The sequence below is a fragment of the Epinephelus moara genome, chromosome 6 (genome assembly GCF_006386435.1).
Source record: "Epinephelus moara isolate mb chromosome 6, YSFRI_EMoa_1.0, whole genome shotgun sequence".
In the NCBI taxonomy this organism is placed as follows: domain Eukaryota; kingdom Metazoa; phylum Chordata; class Actinopteri; order Perciformes; family Serranidae; genus Epinephelus; species Epinephelus moara.
Window position 1 is genome coordinate 19,859,100 of NC_065511.1, and position 22,870 is coordinate 19,881,969.

The 22,870-nt window shown below is 40.0% G+C and overlaps 1 protein-coding gene across 19 annotated transcripts in view; it reads left to right on the forward strand.

Annotated features, from left to right (window-relative positions):
- The window catches only part of LOC126391309 (focal adhesion kinase 1-like), an 84,634-nt gene that overhangs the window by 59,459 nt on the left and 2,305 nt on the right, over positions 1–22,870 (forward strand). For 10 of the 19 annotated variants that reach the window (XM_050045978.1, XM_050045979.1, XM_050045981.1 and 7 more), the window contains 9 exons: positions 7,400–7,477; positions 8,522–8,710; positions 9,353–9,478; positions 13,314–13,376; positions 16,323–16,362; positions 18,732–18,835; positions 20,731–20,886; positions 21,394–21,474; positions 22,559–22,644. In XM_050045978.1, the coding sequence (XP_049901935.1) occupies positions 7,400–7,477; positions 8,522–8,710; positions 9,353–9,478; positions 13,314–13,376; positions 16,323–16,362; positions 18,732–18,835; positions 20,731–20,886; positions 21,394–21,474; positions 22,559–22,644 (923 nt within the window). Of the gene's footprint in view, positions 1–1,635; positions 2,503–7,399; positions 7,478–8,521; positions 8,711–9,352; positions 9,479–13,313; positions 13,377–16,322; positions 16,363–18,731; positions 18,836–20,730; positions 20,887–21,393; positions 21,475–22,558; positions 22,645–22,870 lie in introns of all 19 variants that reach the window. The other 9 variants (XM_050045976.1, XM_050045977.1, XM_050045968.1 and 6 more) reach the window with 2 other exon arrangements.

Consider the following 22,870-nt stretch of genomic DNA (forward strand, 5'->3'; position numbering starts at 1 on the left):
TAGTGCCCATGGCATCATTGGTACTAACACACTGACACTGGTAACTTACATATCTGTTAAAGCAACATGAATGCCAAAAGGTACATACAGGTTTTGGAGCAACATATGATGCCATCCAGACACTGTTTTTTTCACAATGTCCCTTTTTATTCCAGCAAGACAGTGAGACACATTCTGCATGTGTTACAACAATGAGGCTTCATAGTGAAGGAGAGCAGGCACTAGACTGACCTGCCTGTAGTTCAGACCCGTCTTCCATTAAAAATGTGGATTATGAAGTGCAGGAGAAGACAATGGAGACCCCATAATCCTGAGCAACTGTCATTTATAAATAGAGAAGAATTACTCTTTTGAAACAATTAGTGTCATCAGTTCCTAAACACTTTATGAGTGTTGTTAAAAGCATCAAATTCATAATGAATGCATATTTATAAAAAACAATGAAGTTTATCTGTTTGAATTTTGAATATCTTATCTTCGTATCTTTTTTATTCAATTGAGTACAGGTAAGAACAGATTTGAAAATCAATGCATTTTGTTTTCATTTACGTTTCACAACGCATCAACTTTTTTGGAGCTGGGGTTGTAAGTGGTCACCATTAATATCAAGGCACTGCAATGATTCAAATGTTAACTCATTTGATTTAATGTTTCCTCTGTTTATACAAGTTTGACTCTGAGGTTTCTGCCCTGGTTAAGTTAAATTATTGCCAAAGTCAGTTTCCAAGTGTGTTTTTTTGCACTATGATAATAAAGGTCAAGGACATCAAAGTGAATTGGTTTGAAATCCAGGCTTTACAAGAAAGAGTGTCAGGTGCACACAGCTAAGTCCTTTATTATAGGATAAAATGCCCTCATGTAAAAATGTGCAAATGTTCAACCACTGACCATGTGACCCTCTTCACCTTTTGTACTTGTAATAATTTGCTTATTTTTGACACCATTTTGCAACTTCTTTTTTGTTGATATACAGGCGTTTCTTTCTATAATATCTCACTATAATATTCACCTTGTGGCCGGCAGGTTAAGGTTGATACCACAGTCTGGTAGATTGTTTCCTTTTTTTCATACAACATAAACTGCTCCCTGTAAATGTGTAAACATGGTGAAATTCGAGAATAATTGGTTGTTTACAAATGAGACATTACTTCTTTGATTGTTCTTTTTGTAGGTCCATAAACACTACCCCCACCTCCACTTGTACCATCCCACCTCACAGCTTGTGGCCCCAGCTGCTGGCTGCTTCACCCTCACTTACTGCCCCCCTCATACCCCTGCTGTTAGCATCTGTCAACTGCTTCTTTTGGTTACAGCTAAAGCCATATGTCTTAAACAGTAGTTCATAATATTAGTTTTGTTTTTTAAGTCTTCAGTGATGCAGTTGAAGTTAGTGACAGCTAAAGGAACTTAAATGTTTTTTCTGGGTGGCAAAAGTCTTTTCACTCATGTTTGAAAGACATGTAATGCTCTTCAGAGGTACAGTCGCTGTATGGCTTTGGTTACAGTCTTGCATATTTCTGTCTGTGCTTCGTCTCATCCCTGTCAATCTCACCTGTCTGCTACATATCTCTATCCTCTATGATACCTTTTTTATTTCCACTTGTCCGTCCTCTACCTTTGTCTTTCTGTTTGCAGCCCAGCCGTCGCCCCTCCCTGCAGCCCACCTTCAGTCTGGACTGTCTGTCTGCTCCTCCGCCTCACCACCATTGCCATCAAAACCAGCGCTTTGCCTCACAGCTTTTCCTTTGTCTTGGAAACCCTCATCCTTCATCTACCTTCACCTCTTCTCACCTCCCCACTCCTCCACTCTACTCATCATCTCTGCAGTTTCCCCATCGTTTTTCCTCTTCTCCCAATACTCAATCACCTCCTCCTCAAAACACCACTTTATACAATCACTCCTCCTCCCAGCATAACTCTAGGTTCAATCTTGAATCCAGAGCCAGCTTGTATCTACAGTCCCATGCTAATTTCTGCTCTCCACCTCTCCCCAGTTCAGAGAGTCTGTCCAATGGCAGCTGCCCCTACAAGACAAATCCCCTTACTAATGGCCACCTGCTCTGTTCATCCCAGCCAAAGTCAAACAACTCACGCTCCCATCCCTGGCACTTCTCCCCACTCCTTTCTCACTCTAGTCCTAACCTTAACTCTATTTGTCCCCATGCCCTCGAAAACATTGAGCCCATGACAAATTCCAATCCTAAAACCCTGCTGTTGCACAGCTTTCAACCTGGACGTCAAACTAATCCCAGTACCCCTCTACAACCTGACTCTGACCCCCAGCGCCAACACCCTGCTGTGCAGTCATGTGGGAGGCCCCCGTTGGTCTCTCCTGCCCCCCTCGGTCTTTCAAACACAGAGAGAGTTCGCCCCATACCCTCTGCCTGCACTCTTCCCTCCACTCACCACCATCCACCCAGTCGAATGCCAAACCTCCCTGTAACCACCAGTACACATTTTTCCATCCACTGCTCAGAAAGACACATGTCCAGAACCTTACAGGCAGGTGGTGTACTGTTAAACTGCACTAAAGCTGTTTCCTTAAATAACTAAAACAGACTTGTGTTTCTTTATCAACAAAAGTTGCAACATTTAGGATTGTGAACTGATACCAAAACCAGATTTTTGTCTTTTAAAATAAAGTTTTCCACTTAAAATAATTTTATTTCCCCCTCATGTTATCTGCATTTGGGCAACCATTGTGAAAAGGAAAATATGCCATCCAATAACTTGATAGCCAAAAGCAATAACATCACTAGCTTGACCTATAAAGTATTTTTTTTCTCAGCCCTTGAGGCCTTGTTTTCTTCTTTACAAGAATATTCAAGACTGAATAAGCAAGTGTCAAAGTTCAGAATAAAAACATTCTTAGGTATGATTTATTGAGAGCTTAACTCTTAGAAGCTGAGCTCATCTTTCATCAGGACTGTGTGGGTGAGGTACGATGAGATGGGATTGACAGTGGCCTGGCAACATAAGCAAACAATGCAACCATTGTCATCACATTTTGATTGAGCCCAGCCCAGTTATACAAGCACGAACAATAAAGCACAGGCAAACTTTCCAACTTTGGAAGAAACTTGTCTGTTCTTATCAGGCTCCTTTGCTCATTATAATAAGATAGTTGAGAAAATAATGTTTTCAGATTATTTTCTCTGACTAATATTCAGTGCTCCTTTAACATCTGCTTGGTCACTGCATTCAGTAACTTTGCTCCCCTCACACCCACATCCCTTTTCTGTCTTTTATGTCCACCACATGACGACCAAAGCTCAAGAAACCCAGTGTTGGCTACACATTCTCAAATATGTTGCAACATTTTTTGATGACAAACTCAATCCAACCTTTGAATCATTAGCTATAACTGAGTGCAGTGAGTTTTGATACAATGCTTGCCAACCCCAGTAACTCTTAATTAGCATGTTCACGCTCGGCATGCTGTATTTATGTTGGACATGCTGTTGAATGCCCTCCGCCGTGATTGAACGTAGATATTTGTGTTTGCGTCAGGCATTGTGTTGATTTGTCCTCGGATTCTGGCACCCTATTTCTGGCCTGTTCAGGATGCCTGTCATAAATCCTAATCCACTTGCTGACAGTCGAACCATCTAACACACGTGAGACTAAAAACAGTATATCATGAATAAGCCAGAAAAAAATAGTTACAGAATTTAAATTTCACTGGAATTAAAATTAAGTGGTCAGAAAAGATGTTTAAAACATTTTCTACACTAGGAGGAACCCAAAGTCCAGAACTATTGCTGTTGTGTAATGCAACAACTTTTTCCAGGTCTGGGTCTCAGCCATGTTCAAGAAGAAAGAGCTTTAACTGTAACATATAATATAATCCAATATAATGCTGTGGATCTCCATTCTGAATTCAGTCTTGTTGATTTATTGCAAATACTACTGACACTTGTAAGAATATGTGAAGCCTAGGATTGACACAGTTACTATTAATACATACAGAGCTAGCGAAAAGGTCCGTCTCTACGTAATCCTGTTTATACACAGCTGGCTCTCTGTCACCGTGACCTAAGTGTTGAGTGGTGGCCAGTCCTACTGCACAAGAACTTGTTTTGGTAGGTGACCCTGGTTTTGGAGTGAGCTTTTAGTCGCCGGCTGAGCTGTAACATCACCATACTTCCTACACGCCCTTTTCTCTACATAGGATTATGACTTTTAATGCAGGGAAACTGTTAAAAGTCAATCTTCTGTTTGGCCCTCAGTTGGAAGACAGGTCACAAGTTAAACCTTTACAACAGCAGAATAAAGTCCTGTTGCAAGTCTCTGTGCACTGCACTGTGACCCTTAGGGTGATAGATGAGTCTGCGTGGGAGTCAATGAATTGTGCCCCAGAGTGATACAAAAAGATTTTAATTACATTTTGCTGCTCAACATACCTAAAATTCTTCCTGGAGTTATGCCATGGATCTAAATGTTAGCAACAGGGATATGTGTCTCACAACAACAAAAGAATCCCTTTCAAAGTTTGTCCAAATTTTTTTTGCCCTGAAATTGTGGAATTTTTAAATTGCGCATTCTGTTTAAATGTTAAAGGTAATGAAAAATTTTAAAATAGATCATGGAAAATTGATAAGACTGATGTATTTATTTATTTATTTTATTTGGCAAGCTCTATGTTTCAAAATTTGGTCATGTTTAGATGGTAACCCCAGATTCAAGAAAACTCCTGCGAGATTTCACGTTCCATGTTTTAAATGATCATTTTAAAGGTCCAGTGTGCATGATTTAGGGGCAGCTATTGGCAGAAATGGAATATAGTAAGCATAACTATGTTTTCATTAGTTTATTATCATCTGAAAATAAAAATTATTGCGTTTTTGTTACCTTAGAATGAGTCGTTAATATCTACATACAGAGCTGCTGGTCCTCTGCATATTCAGCCATATTGTCCTACAGTAGCCTGGAATGGACAACCCAAACACTGACTCTGGATTGGCCTTTTTGCATTTTCACATTTTCACGTCAGCCACCATAGTTCTCCTCCATGCTTGGCGCACAAGAGAAGTTTTAATTCTGCAACCACTGGATCCCATTAAATCCCACACACTAGACCTTTAACCCAAACCATTATCTTTCCCTAACCCTAACCAAGGGCTTTTTGTGCCGAAACCCAGCCAATCCTTTACCACAACGCTGACACACCATAAAACAGCAAGACAGTATTTTTAAGTCGCTTGCAAGAGTTTTGAAAATCTAGGGTTACCATTTAGCCATGGCTGTAACATTTACCTTGGTCCAACATAGATGTACTAGACTAAAGTTGTCTTTTCTGCCCACGCACCTGTGGTTTGACACATACATTAATCTTTATGCCTCTGCACTGGTGATAGCCATGACTGGAGGCGTTATGTTTTTGGGTTGTCCCTTCGTCCCATTCTTGTGAACAAGATATCTCAAGAACGCCGTGAGGGAAGTTTTGTCAAATTTGGCATAAACGGTCACCTATACTCAAGGATGAACTGATTAGAATTTGGTGGTCAAAGGTCAAGGTCACTGTGACCCCACTGTTTTGGCCATAACTTAAGAATTCATACGCTAGTTATGACAAAATTTCACACAAGTGTCTAATAGGATATAATGATGAAGTGACATTTTTCCAAAAGGTAAGCTTTGCTGTGACGTCATAATATTCTGTAAAAGCACTTCTCTTGTCATTACTCAACATCATATCTCAAGAACAGAAGGGGAGACATTTGGTCAGATACTGAATTAGTAACACTAATCTTGGGTGTCCACCTTGAAACCTTGCTGATTGTATAGATCCTCTGTGCTGCCGAAGGGAAGACGTGTGTGAAGAATCCATGTTTTGACAGATACTGATGTAAACTGTCAGCACAATTTGAGTGGTTTGCAGAGGCATACAACCACGAAGAAGTAATTGTAGTTAACCCCAAACCAAGGTATAAAACATTAATAGCTGTAACGCTCACCGCCTGCGGGTGTCACAAGTGTCTAAATTACGTCATCTTATTTTCCTTGCTAGTAGATGGTGCACATCTGCAGGTTTAAACTGGTGCTACCATTACTGATACTGGCAAGCCAGGACTGAAATTCCTGGCACTGCAGCTCTGCAGTTGGAAGATTAAGGCTGGGTCTATTTATTTATTTGGTCATTTGTTCTCATTCAAACATTCATCCGAAAGTCTCCACATAGTAACCAACTTCTGTCTGACCCTGATGTGAATATCCTGTCTCATTAACCTCACCTTCCAGTCTGTCTGTCTGTTGTCCCTGTGTTTATCTTTCTATTTTCAACTGGGTATTCCCCGGGAAACCTCCCTCTACATGGACTGACTACCACAGGGCTGTGAATCTGTTTCGGGCAGATTTAAACTTCCAAGATATAATTTTGTCAAGAAACCCTGCGTCCTTCCATGTGAGAGCATGTTAACAACATGCCGTACGTTTCCCTCTCAGAGAGTTTTTAAAGCTCCTGTTTGTCTCGTCCTCAGTTTCTTTGTCTTGTCTGCTTGTCTTTGTCCTTCCTACCGTGTTTCCTTTTCTCTTTCCTTGTCTCCCTCCCTCCATCCCTCCCTGTCTTTCTTTGCTGTCTGTTTCCCTCCCTGTGTGTCTGTCTTGCTGTCGGAGGTGTGGTCCAGAGAAAGCTACTATGAGAGACTGTGGAAGGTAGAGGTTACAACACTGTTGTGCTAGAAATGAGCTCTGTGTTAGAGAGGTCTATATCATAAAGACAAAAAGAGGGGAAACTGTTCATCAACTTTCAACAGCTTCATCACAACAAGTCACCAGAAACCAAGACAAGACACAAGGCTGCAGCTTCACCAAGCACTTCTGTTTTTAGCTATGAGTGCCCAGCAATGGAACAGAAAAGAAAAGAGATGAGCAGCAGACTCACTCTACTCTACTAAATTGTGTTCCTTTGAGAAGCTTAGATTAAAAAGTCCTATTTCTCTAATTTGTCATGCAGATTGAAAATCACATTCTTTTTTTCCAAATCAGAAAATAACAGCACTCAAAAGAGAGGTCTTTGGTGAGCATGCAGCCATAACACTCTGTGTACACACCTGCATCACATCTAACCAGCAGTGATCAGTAGTCCAGGAATAAAACAGTTTATACCAACAGTCCATGGATGTCTATGTTTGTAACATAGAGACAGTACTCAACTAACAGCTTGCTGGACTTGCAGCCTGGTGGGTGTTCCCTGTTTTGATTGACAGCTAACCCAGCCACACAAACAGCTCCGAGGGGTTTGTGTGTTGATTGTCTGAATGACCCGGTGTCCCATCTTCTATCCTTCAATTTGGGTGGGAAAAAATGAACAAGCATTGTAACTGTATTTTTATTTGTTCTCTCTCTCTCTGTCTTTCTGTCTCTTTACGTCTGTCCTTCTCTCTCTCTCTGTCTGTAGCCTAGTAGACCAGGCTATCCCAGTCCTCGCTCGAGTGAAGGCTTTTATCCCAGTCCCCAGCATCCTGGACACTACCAGGTATTTAGACAAACTCTGCTGACTCCTCTTTTGCTTCTGCTGTGTTTGGTATATAGTTACCTTACTTTCATAATAACCAGTCTGCATCAGTTTGGAGTTGCGGTGAAGCAAGACAACTGTATTTGTAGAGTACATTCCCAGAGGATGGAGGGTGTTGACCTAATGTCATTCACAAAGACAATTCAAAGTGTTTTACATAAAGAATTTAAACATTAAGGGGAGACACTACAGGTGATTAACTAATAAATGTCACCATGAAACTTCCCCAGTTGATTACTTGCATTAGGACAATTATTTTTTGTATTACAGTTATCTGAAATGTATGTCTAAATGTGCAAAATTGCCTTTTTCTAATTGAATATGTGCTCACTTGTTGACAAGTTAGAGTTAAAGGTTTCACAGAGGGAACTTAGGGAACTTAGCCATTTTTGGCACGCATAAATCAGAAAATACTGTCAATAATTAATGTTTTTAGGAATTAAATTTTACATAAATCAGACTGTGAATGATATATGAACAAACCCCTCTTTAAAAACCTTCAGAAAATGTATAGGAGTAAAATCGGGAAGTTTGGTGGATGTAAGTGCGACTGAAGTGCAAATTTCTGGCTCAGAGTATGAGAAAAAAATCATTTTGGGAAAATGGCCTCTAAAGATATGTATTTTAAAATATATCCATACATTTTTAGACAAGATATAAGACACTACTGGTGAACTGGGTAAAGATTTTAACTGATAAATGTCACTCCCCCAGTTGATTATTTACATTAAGCCAATTATTTTTTTGTATTACAAATTTTCTTAAAATTCATGTTCAAATATGTAAAGTATATCTTATTTAATTAAATATGCACTTTTGCATACATTTTCTTCCTTGGGAAAAAGGTTGTAATATGTAGGCACACTTTGAAAGGACAGAAACTGTTTTCGGAGAAATTATTAGCTAAAACAGAAAAAAAAACATACATTAGATAAAGATGTAATCAAAAGAGAACTGATGACAGACTAACAGTGTGTCTTCTTCTGCCCTCCCTCCCTGGATCAGATGGCGGGGTACCCCGGCCCTCACACCCTCCCCTCTGTGCCCAGCGCCCTGTACCCCCCACAGGCCACGATGGTGGACACACACCACGCGCACACACACCCCCGCCACCATGTCCACACACACTCGCACGCACAGCACCTTCCCCATCCACATGGGCACGACATGGCACTATGGGGCTCTGCGATGGAGGTAAGAGACCAATTTTTATGCCGATAAACACACACACACACACACACACACACACACACACAAGTAATTCATGACAGAAGTGAAACACACACAGAATTATGCTGTTTGCTATGAACACAGCAGGTTACCCCACCAGCTCGCATCCATTCACAAAATAATAAAAAGCTGTCTTTTGTGATTTATTTAATTTTCAAGAGTTAACAGTCTTAAAATCTTGAATATTTTTACTTTGTGGAAATTTGTTTGTTGGGGCTATTTGACAAAGTCTGCCTACCAGTGAGAATTTCATTTCTTGCCTGTCAGCTTTATGATGATCAGTCAGTCACTCTGTGAGGAAGTATTGTGAATAAAAAAACACCACCTGCATAAAGAGTCCAGTCCACAAATTTACATAATAATGTATATATTACAAAAAAATCGATGGCTCATTTGACACATTATTTTTAGTGTGCGTGTCCATCATCTCAGTTCAGCCTCTCATCAGTCTGGTGTATGTGTCTGTCTGTCCTCCGCATATTTGTGTGCGTGTGTGTGTGTGCATGTTTCTGTTCATCTGTGACTGTGCGTGTGTCCCCACGTTGGTGTGCATGTCATGTTGCTGTGTTTGTCTTTTGTTGCATGCTTGTGTTTGTGTGTGTGTAGGACAGGGCAGTAGACATGCAGCAGTGTGTAGGCCCTCAGTGCCTGTTAATGGAGGAACAGCTGATGATACAACAACAGCAGATGGAGGAGGACCAGAGGTGGCTGGAGCAGGAGGAAAGGCTGCTGGTAACACACACAGTGCACACAGTGGATAAAGACACAGACATAGTTAATACACAATACTCAGGACATAATGGTACATTTAAGATTTAAGACAAATCAAATCTATTTCTATTTCAGAGACGAGTAAAAAAAGGTTTGCTGACATAATTCTGCAAGTTGATTATAAGACCATTTGGATTTTTTAATGCTACCTGTTTCATCCTAAACATTATAAAACAAAGTGTATATATACAGTATATCTGCATGACCAGGAAAATGCCACTGCAGAAAAGTAGAAGACAGAGAAACAGCAACATTTTTAAGAGTCCCATTTTCGTGTGATGTTGTCGTGCATGGTACAGTGTGTTATCGTTACCTGGGATGTAAAGCTTTCTTGCTAAGTTGCCATTTTTGACTTGTCAGTTGTGTTGTTGCAGTATTTTTATTTTAGTTCCACAGTGCATGTTTGTTTTTGTAAATTTGTTAATGGACTCTTTCAAATTCATCACACCCCCCTCAAGGACAAACACTTATCAGAAAATTGAATAAATAATAACAATAAAAATAAAAAAAAAACATAGACATAGAAATCCCTTCAGCCATTCTTAAGATTAGGATTACGATTGCAGCAGTTATGATATTCCCCCTCAGTTGCAGAGTGTTCAAACACTCACTGAAAACACTTTTAGGGAAGCACTTTATATTTGGAACAGTGGTTGAAGCCTGGTGAAATATACGAGAGCATGACACCTTACTCTTTAAAGGGAGACTGTCATGGTGACCCTGCTTTGACCTTCAAAGATGAGTGAAAGCAAAAGAAGGATTTTTTGGGATCAGCTAAGAACCAAGTTATTTTCAAAGTTAATAAATTAGGGTGCTTTCACACCTGCCCTGTTTGGTTTGGTTCAGTCAAACTCAAGTTCGTTTGGACAGGTGTGAACACAGCAATCGCACTCAGGTGTGCACCATAACGACCGGACCGAGACTTTCTTAAAGAGGTGGTCTCGGTTCAGTTACAAACAAACTCTGGTGTGGTTCATTTGTGGTGAGAACGTGTTCTGACCTCTATCTGAACCAACTGCAGTCACATGACACATTGTTGGTGTTAAACATGAGCATGTTACAGTCCTGGAGGGTTATTAATGTGCGCCTCCTCCTGTACTGCCTTAATATGCACATTCAGCACATCCAATGCATCAAAACATTGTTTCCTAGTTGGAGCCGTGCCTCGTTTTCAAACTGTATGGTTTGACTAAAATGAACAATGCAAGCAATATAGTCCACGATGACCAACATCAACCCATGTAGTTGTCCCTCCATTGTGACATTAGAAAGTGTCAGATCTCACTTCATCCCACCTACAGAAAATCATTTCCATCTCTCCTGCTCTAGTGGAGTGCCAACTGGCGCTAAGTATCCAGCAGTAAATTCAGTATGACTGACCTACTGTTCTAGTGAAACCCTCACACACACAAACATAAATGAACGCAGTGTTTGTTGCTGTCAAGTGTGAAAGATGTTACATCTTAAGAAGAGACCCTCTGACATAGAGACAGGGAGGAAGGGAGGGAGGGAGGGAGGGGAGGAGGAACATTTCATGTAGGATGCATATTTCTGTGAACACTGATTGAAGGAGCTGTCTGGGGTTTTGCTCAAGAATTTTATTATGTNAGAGTTTGTAGGCAGGTGTGGCCTGTGTGAATTCCAGGCTAATGATAGGCTTAGACAATCTGACAGCCCAGTCAACAGTCTGTCTTTGACCCACAACCGCTAACTGACAACACACAAGATTACTGAAAAGCTGGGGAGGCATATATTTATGTGTGTGTGTGTGTGTGTGTGTGTGTGTGTGTGTTGGAGGCTGGCTGGTTTTTATAACGCTGTCACTTCAGGGAGGGGCGAGAAAGGGAGGAGAGAGGAAGAATGGTTTGGGAAAGAAGGGTAGACATGCTCACACACTGATGGCTCATTGGCAGCACGCTCCATCCCTCCTCCTCCTCCTCCTCCTCCTCCTCTCCTACCCTCTCTCCATGCGTCAGAGTCAGATATAAGTGTGCTGGAGGCAGGAAGCTGGAGTTAAATCTAAATTCTTGCCTTGATGAAACTGCTGGCACAGACGAGGATACAGAACAGACGGACAGGAAAACACTCAGTCAGAGAGGCAGACAGATACAATAAGATCAGAAAGCGATAGCAGCTCAGACACAACAAAACCTCAGACAACTCGTCACAACCGATTCATCAGACAACTTTGATGAACTCATTGGCAATGCTGGTCTTCAAGTCCTGTCTTGGAAAACTGGTAGGCACCGACGTGTGTGTGTGTGTATGTGTGTGTTTGAGAGAGGTGTTTGGTTTTATTTTGGCTTTGTTTGTGGGTACTCTGGGGCTGCAGGGGAATTTTGGAGTTAAATGTTGATGCTGAAAAGTTGTAATTAAATTGGAAAAAGTTTGTTTGTGTGTAAGAAGACAAGTCCGGCACTTGTAGATCCTGCAGCTTTGTACAGTATGTTCCTGTTTTCATTTGAAGACTCCTGCAGGGAGGCTGTTTGGATCCATATGTTAATGAGTTTTTTTTATGTCAGCTTCACTGCAGCGATTCACTCAATCATTTTCTCATTCACGTACTTACTGTAAGATTTAAGATTAACTTTGCATCTGGAGAGTTGGAGTCACTTTCACCTCGGACAAATAACTATCACTCATTTACTAATTCAAGGGTGCACAGTCTTGTATTCCTGCAGTAAAATGGCTGTATGTGGCAGTATGGTAAAAGATGTTTATTTAAATCCAAAAGTCCTAAGCAAATCTGTAAATCAAGTGGTTTAAGTGACTGAGTTTGCACCATTTAATGCACCAGTTTTACAACAGCATGTGATATGTGATGATGACATGCCATGAAAGGGTGTTTGTCTCAGAGAGTATCCCAGGAATCAAAACAAAAACAAACAACTTACTGTTCATCGGAAAAACACTTTGTATAACTGTGAATACGGAACTTTTAATTTATCTCGGTTAATCTCTAATCGACAGCAAATTGAAGTGAAACCAGCCTTGACCTTAAAGGGACAGTGAGGATTTTTTGAAGTGGGGTTGTGTGTGTACTTATCCATATTCAGTATATTACATACAGTAGATGTCAGCTGGCACACCTCAAGTTTGGTGATGAGGCAGGAATACTTACACTGAAGCAAAGCAATGTACTGCTGTAGACGAAAAGCAGCAAAATGTATTTTAGCCTCCTCGAAAAATTCTGAGTTGTACACTGCTTTGCGTTTCCATCAGACAGCCCATTCTGATGGGAAAGCCTTTAACAGCTTCATTTCCCCGTTGTGCTCTAATTGAAGTCAACAGACTCCATTGACAAAAACAGTAATTTTACCTGGCTGAATGTGGGAGCTGTGCAGGTCTACTGCTGCCCTGATCAGTTAGTTAGTTTGTGTTATTGTGTGACTGAATCAACCCTCTGAAACACCAAAGTTAACTGATGGAGGCAGTGGTAGACCAGCAGCTCCTATGTTTCTCAGTGGAGTCTGGCTTTGAAGAGAGCAATATAATGACTTTAGTCCCCTGTCAGAAATCGCTGTCTGATGGCGAAGTAAATATAGTGTACACTGAAACTGATGTTGATTTATTACCCTCATCCACAGCAGTACATTACTTAGCTTCCATGTCAGTACCCCTGACTGCACCTTCAAACTGGGGGCATGCCAATCTACTGTTCGTAATACACTACAGATTACAGATACTACTACAGATAAATACCTTACACAACCCTACTTCAAAAGATCCGAACTATACTTTTAAAACCTGTTGCTGTATGGAGATGTAAATTTTATGTTTGTGTGTGTGTGTTTAGAAACCAGACTCTAGAAGTTCCAGAGGGAGTCTGGACAGAGAGGACGGTGGACTCCAAGCACCGGTACGTTACTTTCTACAGCTGGTTTCTATCTCCATCCATCTCACTGTTAGTTGGTGTTATTTGTATTTCTCCTAAATGAACTGCACTTCACATCACCGCTTTCTAATTTTCACTCTCAAAATCATGACCACTGCGACCACAATAAGAAGGAAGTTGTTTTTCTGAACTGTTTGTATGTTTAAGAGGAGGAGGATGTCTGATAAAGACAAATGTTGACGGAAGGTCACATTCTGGCCGGACTCGCTGCAATTGGTTGCAGCATGTGTTTGTTTTGATTAGAGCTGAAGGGATTGATCCAGGGACAGGAAGTGACCTGTCAGGGGCGGGGTCAGCAATGAGGGGTCAATGAATTCCCACAACATGGGCCGGTTATTAATAGAGCACTGCTTCAAGAAAACAAGTAGTCATTTCATAGAAAGTCATGAGCCTGCAGCTGCAGCCTCAAGTATGTGTGTCTTTTTAGAAGGGCTTTGTTTTCAGCATGTTAGCCAGCGCCCTCCTAAGGTTATTGCTTTAACATATTAGATAATGGGCCCGAAAAGTGACATGTAGAGCTTAGAAAATTAGATAAGTAATCATTTACAAGATAAGTCAATTGGCAAAAGCAAAAAAGATGTTTCTAAAGTGTGAGAAGTTTCTGCTTTCTGTGTCTTGAAGCTTCACTTAGGGTTCTGGAAAATTGTACTATCCTCTGACATTTTAGAGACACAGACAGTTGTTTAATCAGGAACTTAATCATCAAATTAATCAATAACGAAAATAACCATCAGCTGCAGCTGTAGTCCAATAATCATATACAAACCTGCTACAGTATCAGTGTTTGTGAAATAAGACATAGTTTCTTTGCTGCCATATTTGTGTTTACTTCAAGGTACAGTGTGTAGGATTTAGAGGGATCTATTGACAGGAATGGTATGTAATATTCATAACCAATTTTTTATCAGCGTATAACCACCTGAAACTGAAAGTCATTGTGCTTGTGCTAGCTTAGAACGAACCATTTATATCTACATTAGAAGCAGGTCCTCTTCCACTGAGTCCGCCATGTTGTTTCTACAGTAGCCCAGAACAGACAAACCAAACACTGGCTCTACAGAGGTCCTTTTGTATTTTCTAACATTACCAGACAGCCACCGTAGGTTCTCCTTCAGGCTTGGAAATGCAGGTGATAAATTGATTACACTCAATGTATCATGGCTTGTTCCACGTGGGATGTATACAAATACTATATTGTGAACATCAAGTCTGAACTGTGACATCAGTCTTTTAAACCACCAGCATGAGACTGCCTTTGGCTCACTTAGACTTGGACTCACAACCGTGACTCAGCAAATACACGCCATCCAGACCACTCTCACCTGGGCAATAGTGTGAGCAGGCGAGGCATGTGTTTTTGTGTCTGTAGAGCTCCAGACTGTGACTATTTAGTTGCATTTTGCGACCATGGAGCACCAGTGTGACTTGCAAATATTATTAGTTTATGAACCGGAGAGCTGTTAGTTTGTTTCTGGCTCACAGTGAATCAGTCCTACATGTAACGGCGCCGCTGTAACAATTTAACTTCCAACTAACTGCTGACACCTGACTGTTGACTGGCAGCTTCAAGTTCACAGTGAAAACATCAACACTGCCAGCCTGAGATGAGCCAGATACTTCAGAATAAAAGCGCCATTTATTTATATCTTTATAACACTTTTGTGTTTAACGTTATTATAACTTAATTTAATTTATTATAATAATTTTTAGGGCTGACCCAAAAAATTTGAAGCTTCGAAGCTTCATTCGATGGCACGGGATTCGATTGTGAAAAAAAAAAATTCGAAGCTTAGGCGTTTTTTGGGGGGAGGCCTTAAACGCAACACTAACCCAACGAGCGCACTCAGAGCTCTGTGGTGTAACATGATTTGCAGCAACAGATGAACGTTTTCTCTCAGCAAAACATAATGGTGGTTATAAGCTGTTTAAACCTTCATCATATGTTAACACAGGTGGTATTGAAAGGTAACTTCAGCACCTTTTTCTCTCCTGTAATGTGTTTGTTTTTGTAGACTAAAAACTGGAGTCTTGTGTGTTTTTCTCAAAGTCTTTCTGTGATTATATTTCACATCCTGAAACTAAACTATGTTGTTGATCGGAATTTGGAGTAACTTTATCCCATCGTTGGAATCTAGAGAGCAGAACACAGAGTTGTACATTGATGTGTGTTGTGTTCTTGATGCCAGCAGGAGTTGTTGTAGCAGTCTGAAGCTGCCATGGGTCAGATATTTCTGTCTCTGTAATTCATCTCTCTGCCTGTACTCCTCCTCCCATTGAATGGCTGTGGTTTGTGGTGGGAAAATCTCCCTTGTGTGTGTGTGTGTGCATGTGTGTGTGTGTTAGTGTAAAATGCTGTAGTAGAGTATTTCGGGGTGTTGGCGGTTGTCAGACCTCAACACTCTGATGGGTTTCGAAGCCCTCTGTACTGTTTTTCTCACACAGAAAAAAACAACAGAGATTCAGTAATAATTCAACAAAGTAAATATATAACATGTGTGGCACCACTACAGAGTTTGTGGCATGAGTTTATGCTCACAACCATCAAATCATAAAGACATGCTGCAGGGCTTTATCTGGTTTTGAAAGGGAAGCACTAACAAAGGAAGTGTTTCTTTTTTTTTTTTGTTATCCCTGTGCAGCCAGACAGAATATTTTTGTTAACATAAGTAACAGAGTGCTAGACCACACACCACTGGAAACAGAAACAGCTCCACGACCGGAGACGAGTGTGTGTTTTACAAGAACAAATTGAGACGCCATGTCGTGTGACAAGTAAATTAAATTGGATTCCCAACATTTTTTCTGGTGGTTCTTGCCTGTGAAACTCTAATTTCCTATGAAGCTTCTGATTATGTGTGACTGAGAATTTGCTAACCCTTGTTTTGTTGTTGTGTTTGTTTGTTTGTGCAGACAGGAAACCAGCACATATACCAGCCCGTTGGCAAACCAGGTAATAGACAGGCCTGTAACGGTCTGTAATCACACAACCTCTATTGTTCAGGGTGTCTGCAAGCCCTTAAAATGTCTTAAAATGTTGTAATGTTATAAATGCTAGGCCTTAAAAGACATTAAATAATCCAACATTTGAATGAATTAATTGCCACAAACATTTTATCTTATTACATTTATCTATCGTTTTATTTCTTTTTGTCAAAATGAGTCAAGCTTGGCAAAATGTAGATTAACCTAACTCACTCTAATAAGCATATTCCTTCCATAAACCTACTTCTGCATTGAACCACATATATTTTTCAATTTACCTGCAATGCTAGCATAAGAAAAAGATGATTGGTCCAAAAATCTGACTTAAATTTGGTTAAAAATGACCTTAAAAAGGTCTTTAAAAGCATTAAATGTAAGAGTCTGATAACTGTAGAGAACCCTTACTGTCTCTTAATCTCCCAAAGTATGCAGTTAACCCATTTACCCTCACACTGCTCTGTTTAGCTCCAGCTCACCCTCTGTATACAGATTCAGTGTCTCCCTCCTCCAGCAGATAGAGTGTCAGTCTGTGTGTGTCACTGTGCGCTTACAGAGTTTACAGTCTGTTGCCACAGTATGACAGATCCGATTGTGAACTCCGCAGCGTGTTGGCCTGCCAGCGAACAAACCAACCTCTGTTTATATGGACTCAGACAGCATATCAGGTTCAATATGTTGTGTGCTCAGAGTGTGAATATGCCCAACGTGCAGGCGGCCTAACGCAGAGACAACAGAAAAACATTCAGCTTTTACAGTGAGGAGATTTTGAAGGACAGTTTGGTTTTTATAATATGATTAGTTGCAGCGTTTTTCAGTGACGTTAAAACCATTTTGCTCCTGTTTTCATCATATTTCAAATTTTTATTGTGAAACATTGTTTTCAAAGATAACAAAACAGGGTATTGCCATGCTTCTTTATTATGTACAGGCATAATGTCAAAAGACAGGGAGAACATACTTAAAAAGTAAATAAATAAATAAAAAAATACTTATTATAATTATAAATCAATCAGTTATTTAAAAAACACAACAATAATAACAATACTGTTACTTGTTGACCATCACCTGCAACATGTACTTACTGCACTTACTGTTTATTCTTACATAGAGCTGAAACAATTAGATGATTTGTCAATCTAGAGCAGGGGTGTCAAACATACGGCCCAGGGGCCAAAACCGGCCAGCTAAAGGGTCCTGTCAGGCCCACTGGGTGACTTTGCACACCTAATAGTGATGCACTTGTGAAGACTAAGAGGTTTCAGGAAAAAGTTTAACACTGAATAGCTCTCTTAATGCTGTGGTTCCCAACTGGTGGGTCGTGGTCCAAAAGTGGGCCGTGGGTTCATTCTAAATGGGTCGCAAATGACTCGCAAACACACTGAAACACACTTTTTTTTAAGTACAGTAACTTTCCAGCATAGAGCTTTTATTTTGAAGTGCTTATTTTTTGCTGTAGAGTGAGTGTCAAACAGACAGCTGCTTGACACAGCAAACTAGCTCAATAACGTGGCCAAACGTAGTTATAAGTCCGAATGTATTAAACTGTGTGGACCTCGAACTAATGACTAAGGTGAAATCTGGACCCTGTGGATAGACCAGTTGGGAACCACTGTCTTGATGTAAAATGCTCCCTCAGAGGTTTTTCCACCCTGACTAGAATACAGTTCACTGAAAAAGCAATGCATTCTTACTGTGGTCATATTTAAAGATATCAAACATGGTGCAAAATATTGTCAACCAGCAGCTTCTGTACAAAAGAGTCTGTATTAGACAAGTCTTAAAACAATACTGGTGGAACCCTGCTGCTGAGGCACTGCCAAAACTTTTAAAGTTTGTAAATGGTTTATAAGGCAGGGGAAGACTCAACCTGCTTCCTCGATAGCTTCTGCTTTATGTACTTTAATGTTTTTTTAATTAAACTAAAAAAAAGGCCCATGAACTAAAATTAGTCTGACACCCCTGATCTAGAGAGAATTAATTGGCAACAATTTTTTATAATGGTTTAATTATTTCAGATGTTTAATCAAGTAAAAATTCCAAGCACCTTCTAAAATGTGAGGATTTTCTGCTCCTTTGTGCTTGATGTCATTTTGATATTTAATAATAAATATATAAATATAGCTGGGTTTTTCACTGTCAGTCAGACAAAACAGACTAAACAATTAATAGTTAATAAAGAAAATAATCTTAAGTTGCAGCCCCACACTAGTGTTGAACTACATCAGTTGCTGCTGCTTTGGTCCCTCAGAAAAATGTTAAAGTACAGTCTGTTCAGAACATGTATGTGTGTATGAGACTGTAAAACTAATTTTCACTTTCCCATGTTGTTTCCTGCAGAGCATGCAGCTCCCCCAAAGAAACCTCCTCGACCCGGAGCCCAGAGCCAAGTGGGCAGCCTGGCCTGTCTAAATACTGGAGACAGTTATAATGACGGAGTCAAGGTACACACACAGCACACAACACCAACACAACACCTGAAACAAAAATAAACAGGTTGCATGTTTTTAATGCTTTAATATTTTCCTTTTATCCTCTTTTTTTCTTTGGCTGCTCCCTCCTCCCCACCTCCTCCTTCTCCTCCTCCTCCTCCCCATGCACTGCCTTACTGTTGACCTCTAGCCCTGGCGGGTAAGCAGCACACTGATTGTGTGTGTTTACTGTGCGTCTTGTCTGCTAGTTGATCACACACACATTCATTTGATCCCTTCTTCCGTCGTTTCTTTGATTTCTCTGTCCCAACAAATCAAATTCAGCATTCCAGTCCCCTCTGTAGTGTAGACATCAGTCAGGTGTTGCCATCTTTTCCCCTTAAAACTAACCTCCAAATCTATATAGTCGTGTTTGTTGTCTGAAACTAACAGTATTTAACCCTTTGTCAAACCGGACATTATTTTATGTCAATCACATCCGTTTTTTAGGCTAAAATGAAAAATATTGTCAGAGTGAGTGTGAAATACATTTGATAGATAGAGGAGAGATCCGTTCTTTGTTGCTTTTTCCTGTGTTGTACAGATTGTAGAGCCCTTTGAGCCAAATTTGTGTTTTTTGACTTGCCAGTAAAAACACAGTTTGACTTCCTTTAGTCTTCCATGTCAAACACAATCTGCCTGAAGTCTTAAAATCAGCACAGCGGAATGTGCTAGTTTTTTTGTTTTGTTTTTTTTGACAAACATTTTGCACTTTAGTTGCAGGCCATAATGTGTACAAGGTTCAGAGCTGTAGTGTTGTGACAGCTGGGGGTGACTGATCACCCAAAAATGATCTCCCACCGGAGGGAGGAGTGTGTAGAAGGTGAACGAAAAGAGGCAAACATATGTAAAAAAATAAATAAAAATAAAAAACATGTTTTTAGTGACAGCTGCTGTAAAGCTAATTTAATAGCAGAAAAAGCAACTGAAACTTTCTATAGTCACAATTTTTAAGTATACACATAAGTAAAGGTCAAATGAGGTCAGGATTAAATTCATTTTTTTTATTGATTATGTCTTTTTGTACCAGTGTGTCACTGCCATCTAGTGGCCAGAATAGGGAACTACATATAACACCACTATGTATCACAGATCTGAAGATATACTTTATAGATCCCGAGGGAAATTTAGGCATCCAGTAGCTTAATGACATGTACAAAACACAGATACACACAAGAATAAAAACAGCAGTGAAATAATAGTCCAGCCACCAGAGCTACCAGAGAGCTGTAACTATAATAGAGTGTGTGTTAATTGATGTAGCGCAAATGTAAGGTGGTTAAAACAGTAAGAGCAGTGCAAGAATAATGATTGCTGTGGATAATATAACACAAATTAAAGGTAAATATATGCGCAAATACAGATTGGACATAAGGCCAACAGTCAGTAATTTAAAGTCCAGCAAAAGGTGAATAAAACATGCAAAAAACTAATGAGTGTGGAAAAATAATATATATATAGAATAAAATTTAAAAAAAATATATAAATACAAATTCAAATTAAATACATGAACAAATAAAAATGCAAATTGTGCATATAGTTAACAGAGGCAGTAAGTGACAGTCCAGCAACCCAATGACAAATTGCAAATCTTCTCACATTCATTCATTTACTCAGACATTAGATTACATTTTAATGCACTTATTTACCTTTTTCTGACAGTTTGTTTTTTGTTAAGTTACAGCCCTCAGCAGAAACTCCTTAGTTAAACAAAAATATAATTCATGTACGACTCTGTAATAGTGTAGGATTTGTACAGTCTCATATTTTTCATCAACATTGTCCTGTCTGTGTCATTGCCCGTTCTCACAGACCTGTGGGTTTTTGTTCACTCAGCCTCATTGCTTTTTTGTGCTCACATCATCCAGCTTCAGCCCCAAGAGATCAGCCCACCCCCCACCGCCAATCTGGACCGCTCCAACGACAAGGTGTACGAGAACGTGACAGGATTGGTCAAAGCTGTGATCGAGATGTCAAGCAAGATCCAGCCGGCTCCTCCGGAGGAATACGTTCCCATGGTCAAGGTAACCGAGGCGCTCTAACACATTTATCTCTTCAGCATTTTTTTCTCAGACGCTCGCTGAATTTGAGCTGCAAACCCTGACATTAAAGCTTGAAAGCATTACACAGATGAGTGCTTTTCTGTTTATACAGCGTTATGTCATCTTCCCTTGACCACTGTGACACCCTGTTCTAATTAAATGACACCGTGCAGCTCCTTCAGAGGGCTGAATACCTCCCAATGAATAATTTGTGACTCATCTGTTAAGCAGACTCCACAGAGCTGACCTTTTAACCTCACTTGATGTTGCTTTCAAATTGTTGCGATTTAATAATTTAAGTCTCCTCATGAGTCCCTTTAGCTTATACTTTTATTTTATTTATCCACGCTGGTTATCTCATCTGTGTAGGAAATATATACTTAGATTCTCCATCTAGTGTTTTCTAAATCTTTTAATCCCATGTTTTTTTAATTCTGCATGTATAATCAGTTTTTATAAAGGCATTTTAAATGTGTGTGTGTGTTTCAGGATGTGGGTCTGGCGTTGAGGACGTTATTGGCCACAGTGGATGAGACATTACCACAACTTCCAGCCAGTACACACAGAGAGGTACAACATACACTCACCATAACTACGCACATACACTCATTTATCTTAAGTAGGTATAAGGGCTGGGCGATATAACAACTGTGTACGATATATCGATATATTTTCTAGCAAGATATGAATTTCGACAAAACTGTTTATATTGATATAGGGTCAAGCTGCATTACATAACTTATACCAGTGTGCATCTCTCCTCTCTCACACTCTCCGCACAGCTCCACCCCACACACTCACTCACAAGTTCTCCAGCAACATTAAGACAGACACAGAGCTGCTCCTCTGTTTAATCTGTCTATTAAGTAGTCTACAGTGTGACATCGGTCTATATGTTGCACGTGCTACACTAGATCAGTCTGTGAGATAAATGACATTACCGCAGCACACATGCATTCCAGTGCTGCGCTGCTAGTTTGTGTGTGAGGTGGATCATAGCGCATCGCCATTCTTCTTGGTAGTTATAGCCTATAGTGTGACATTGAGACAGCGCCTGGATGCAGGCGACAGATGTGTTTAAAAAATGCAGCGACAGAACAGACATATACACGGACAAAGTGTCTCTCGCTCCTTCCCTCCCTCGGCCTCACTGTTCATGCTGTGTGCATAAATAAGATTAGTAGCCTCAATAAATAAAATATTTAAATCATTTCCCAGCACTAGATTCATTTGAAAGGCCATGAAAACGACTTTTTAACTCCCCCTACAAAGGTTTTTAATTGTTCCAAACTACAATGGATTTACGCCTTTTTCATTCACATGTTGTGCAGCTGTATATTTTCAAACAGTGAAAGAAATCCCTGTCTTTGCATTTTATTTTGATCACAGTCTGTATTTATAAAAGTGCTTGTGACATTTTAAATGTGGCTTTGACCTGCAACTGAACATGTAGCCCATTTTGTAAAAAAATAAATAAATAAATACTGAGATATATATCGTGTATTGCCATTCAGCATGTAAATACAGAGGTATGAATTTCTGTCCATATCGCCCAGCCCTTGTAGTTATATATTCTTGTTATCATTAAATGTTGTTGGTATTTTATCCTGCCAGATTTATAGGTAGATATTAATGCGCTGGTTTTCTTCAACAGATCGAGATGGCACAGAAACTTCTGAACTCTGACTTGGCGGAGCTGATCGGGAAGATGAAGTTAGCCCAACAATATGTGATGACCAGGTAGGTTCAAATATGAAGACAGGCCTATGAAAATATAAAGAATAGTTTAATTGCAGACAGTGCCTTATGTTGGAAAACATTATTAAGTTTACATCTCATAGACACCTACCTTCTTAACTTAGATTTTATTGCAGTTAAGCACACTTAACTCTAACAAGCATTAATTGGCCTCTCATGTGCGATATGTGGACTGTCTTTCAAGGGCAAACCTGCTGCATCATGTGCA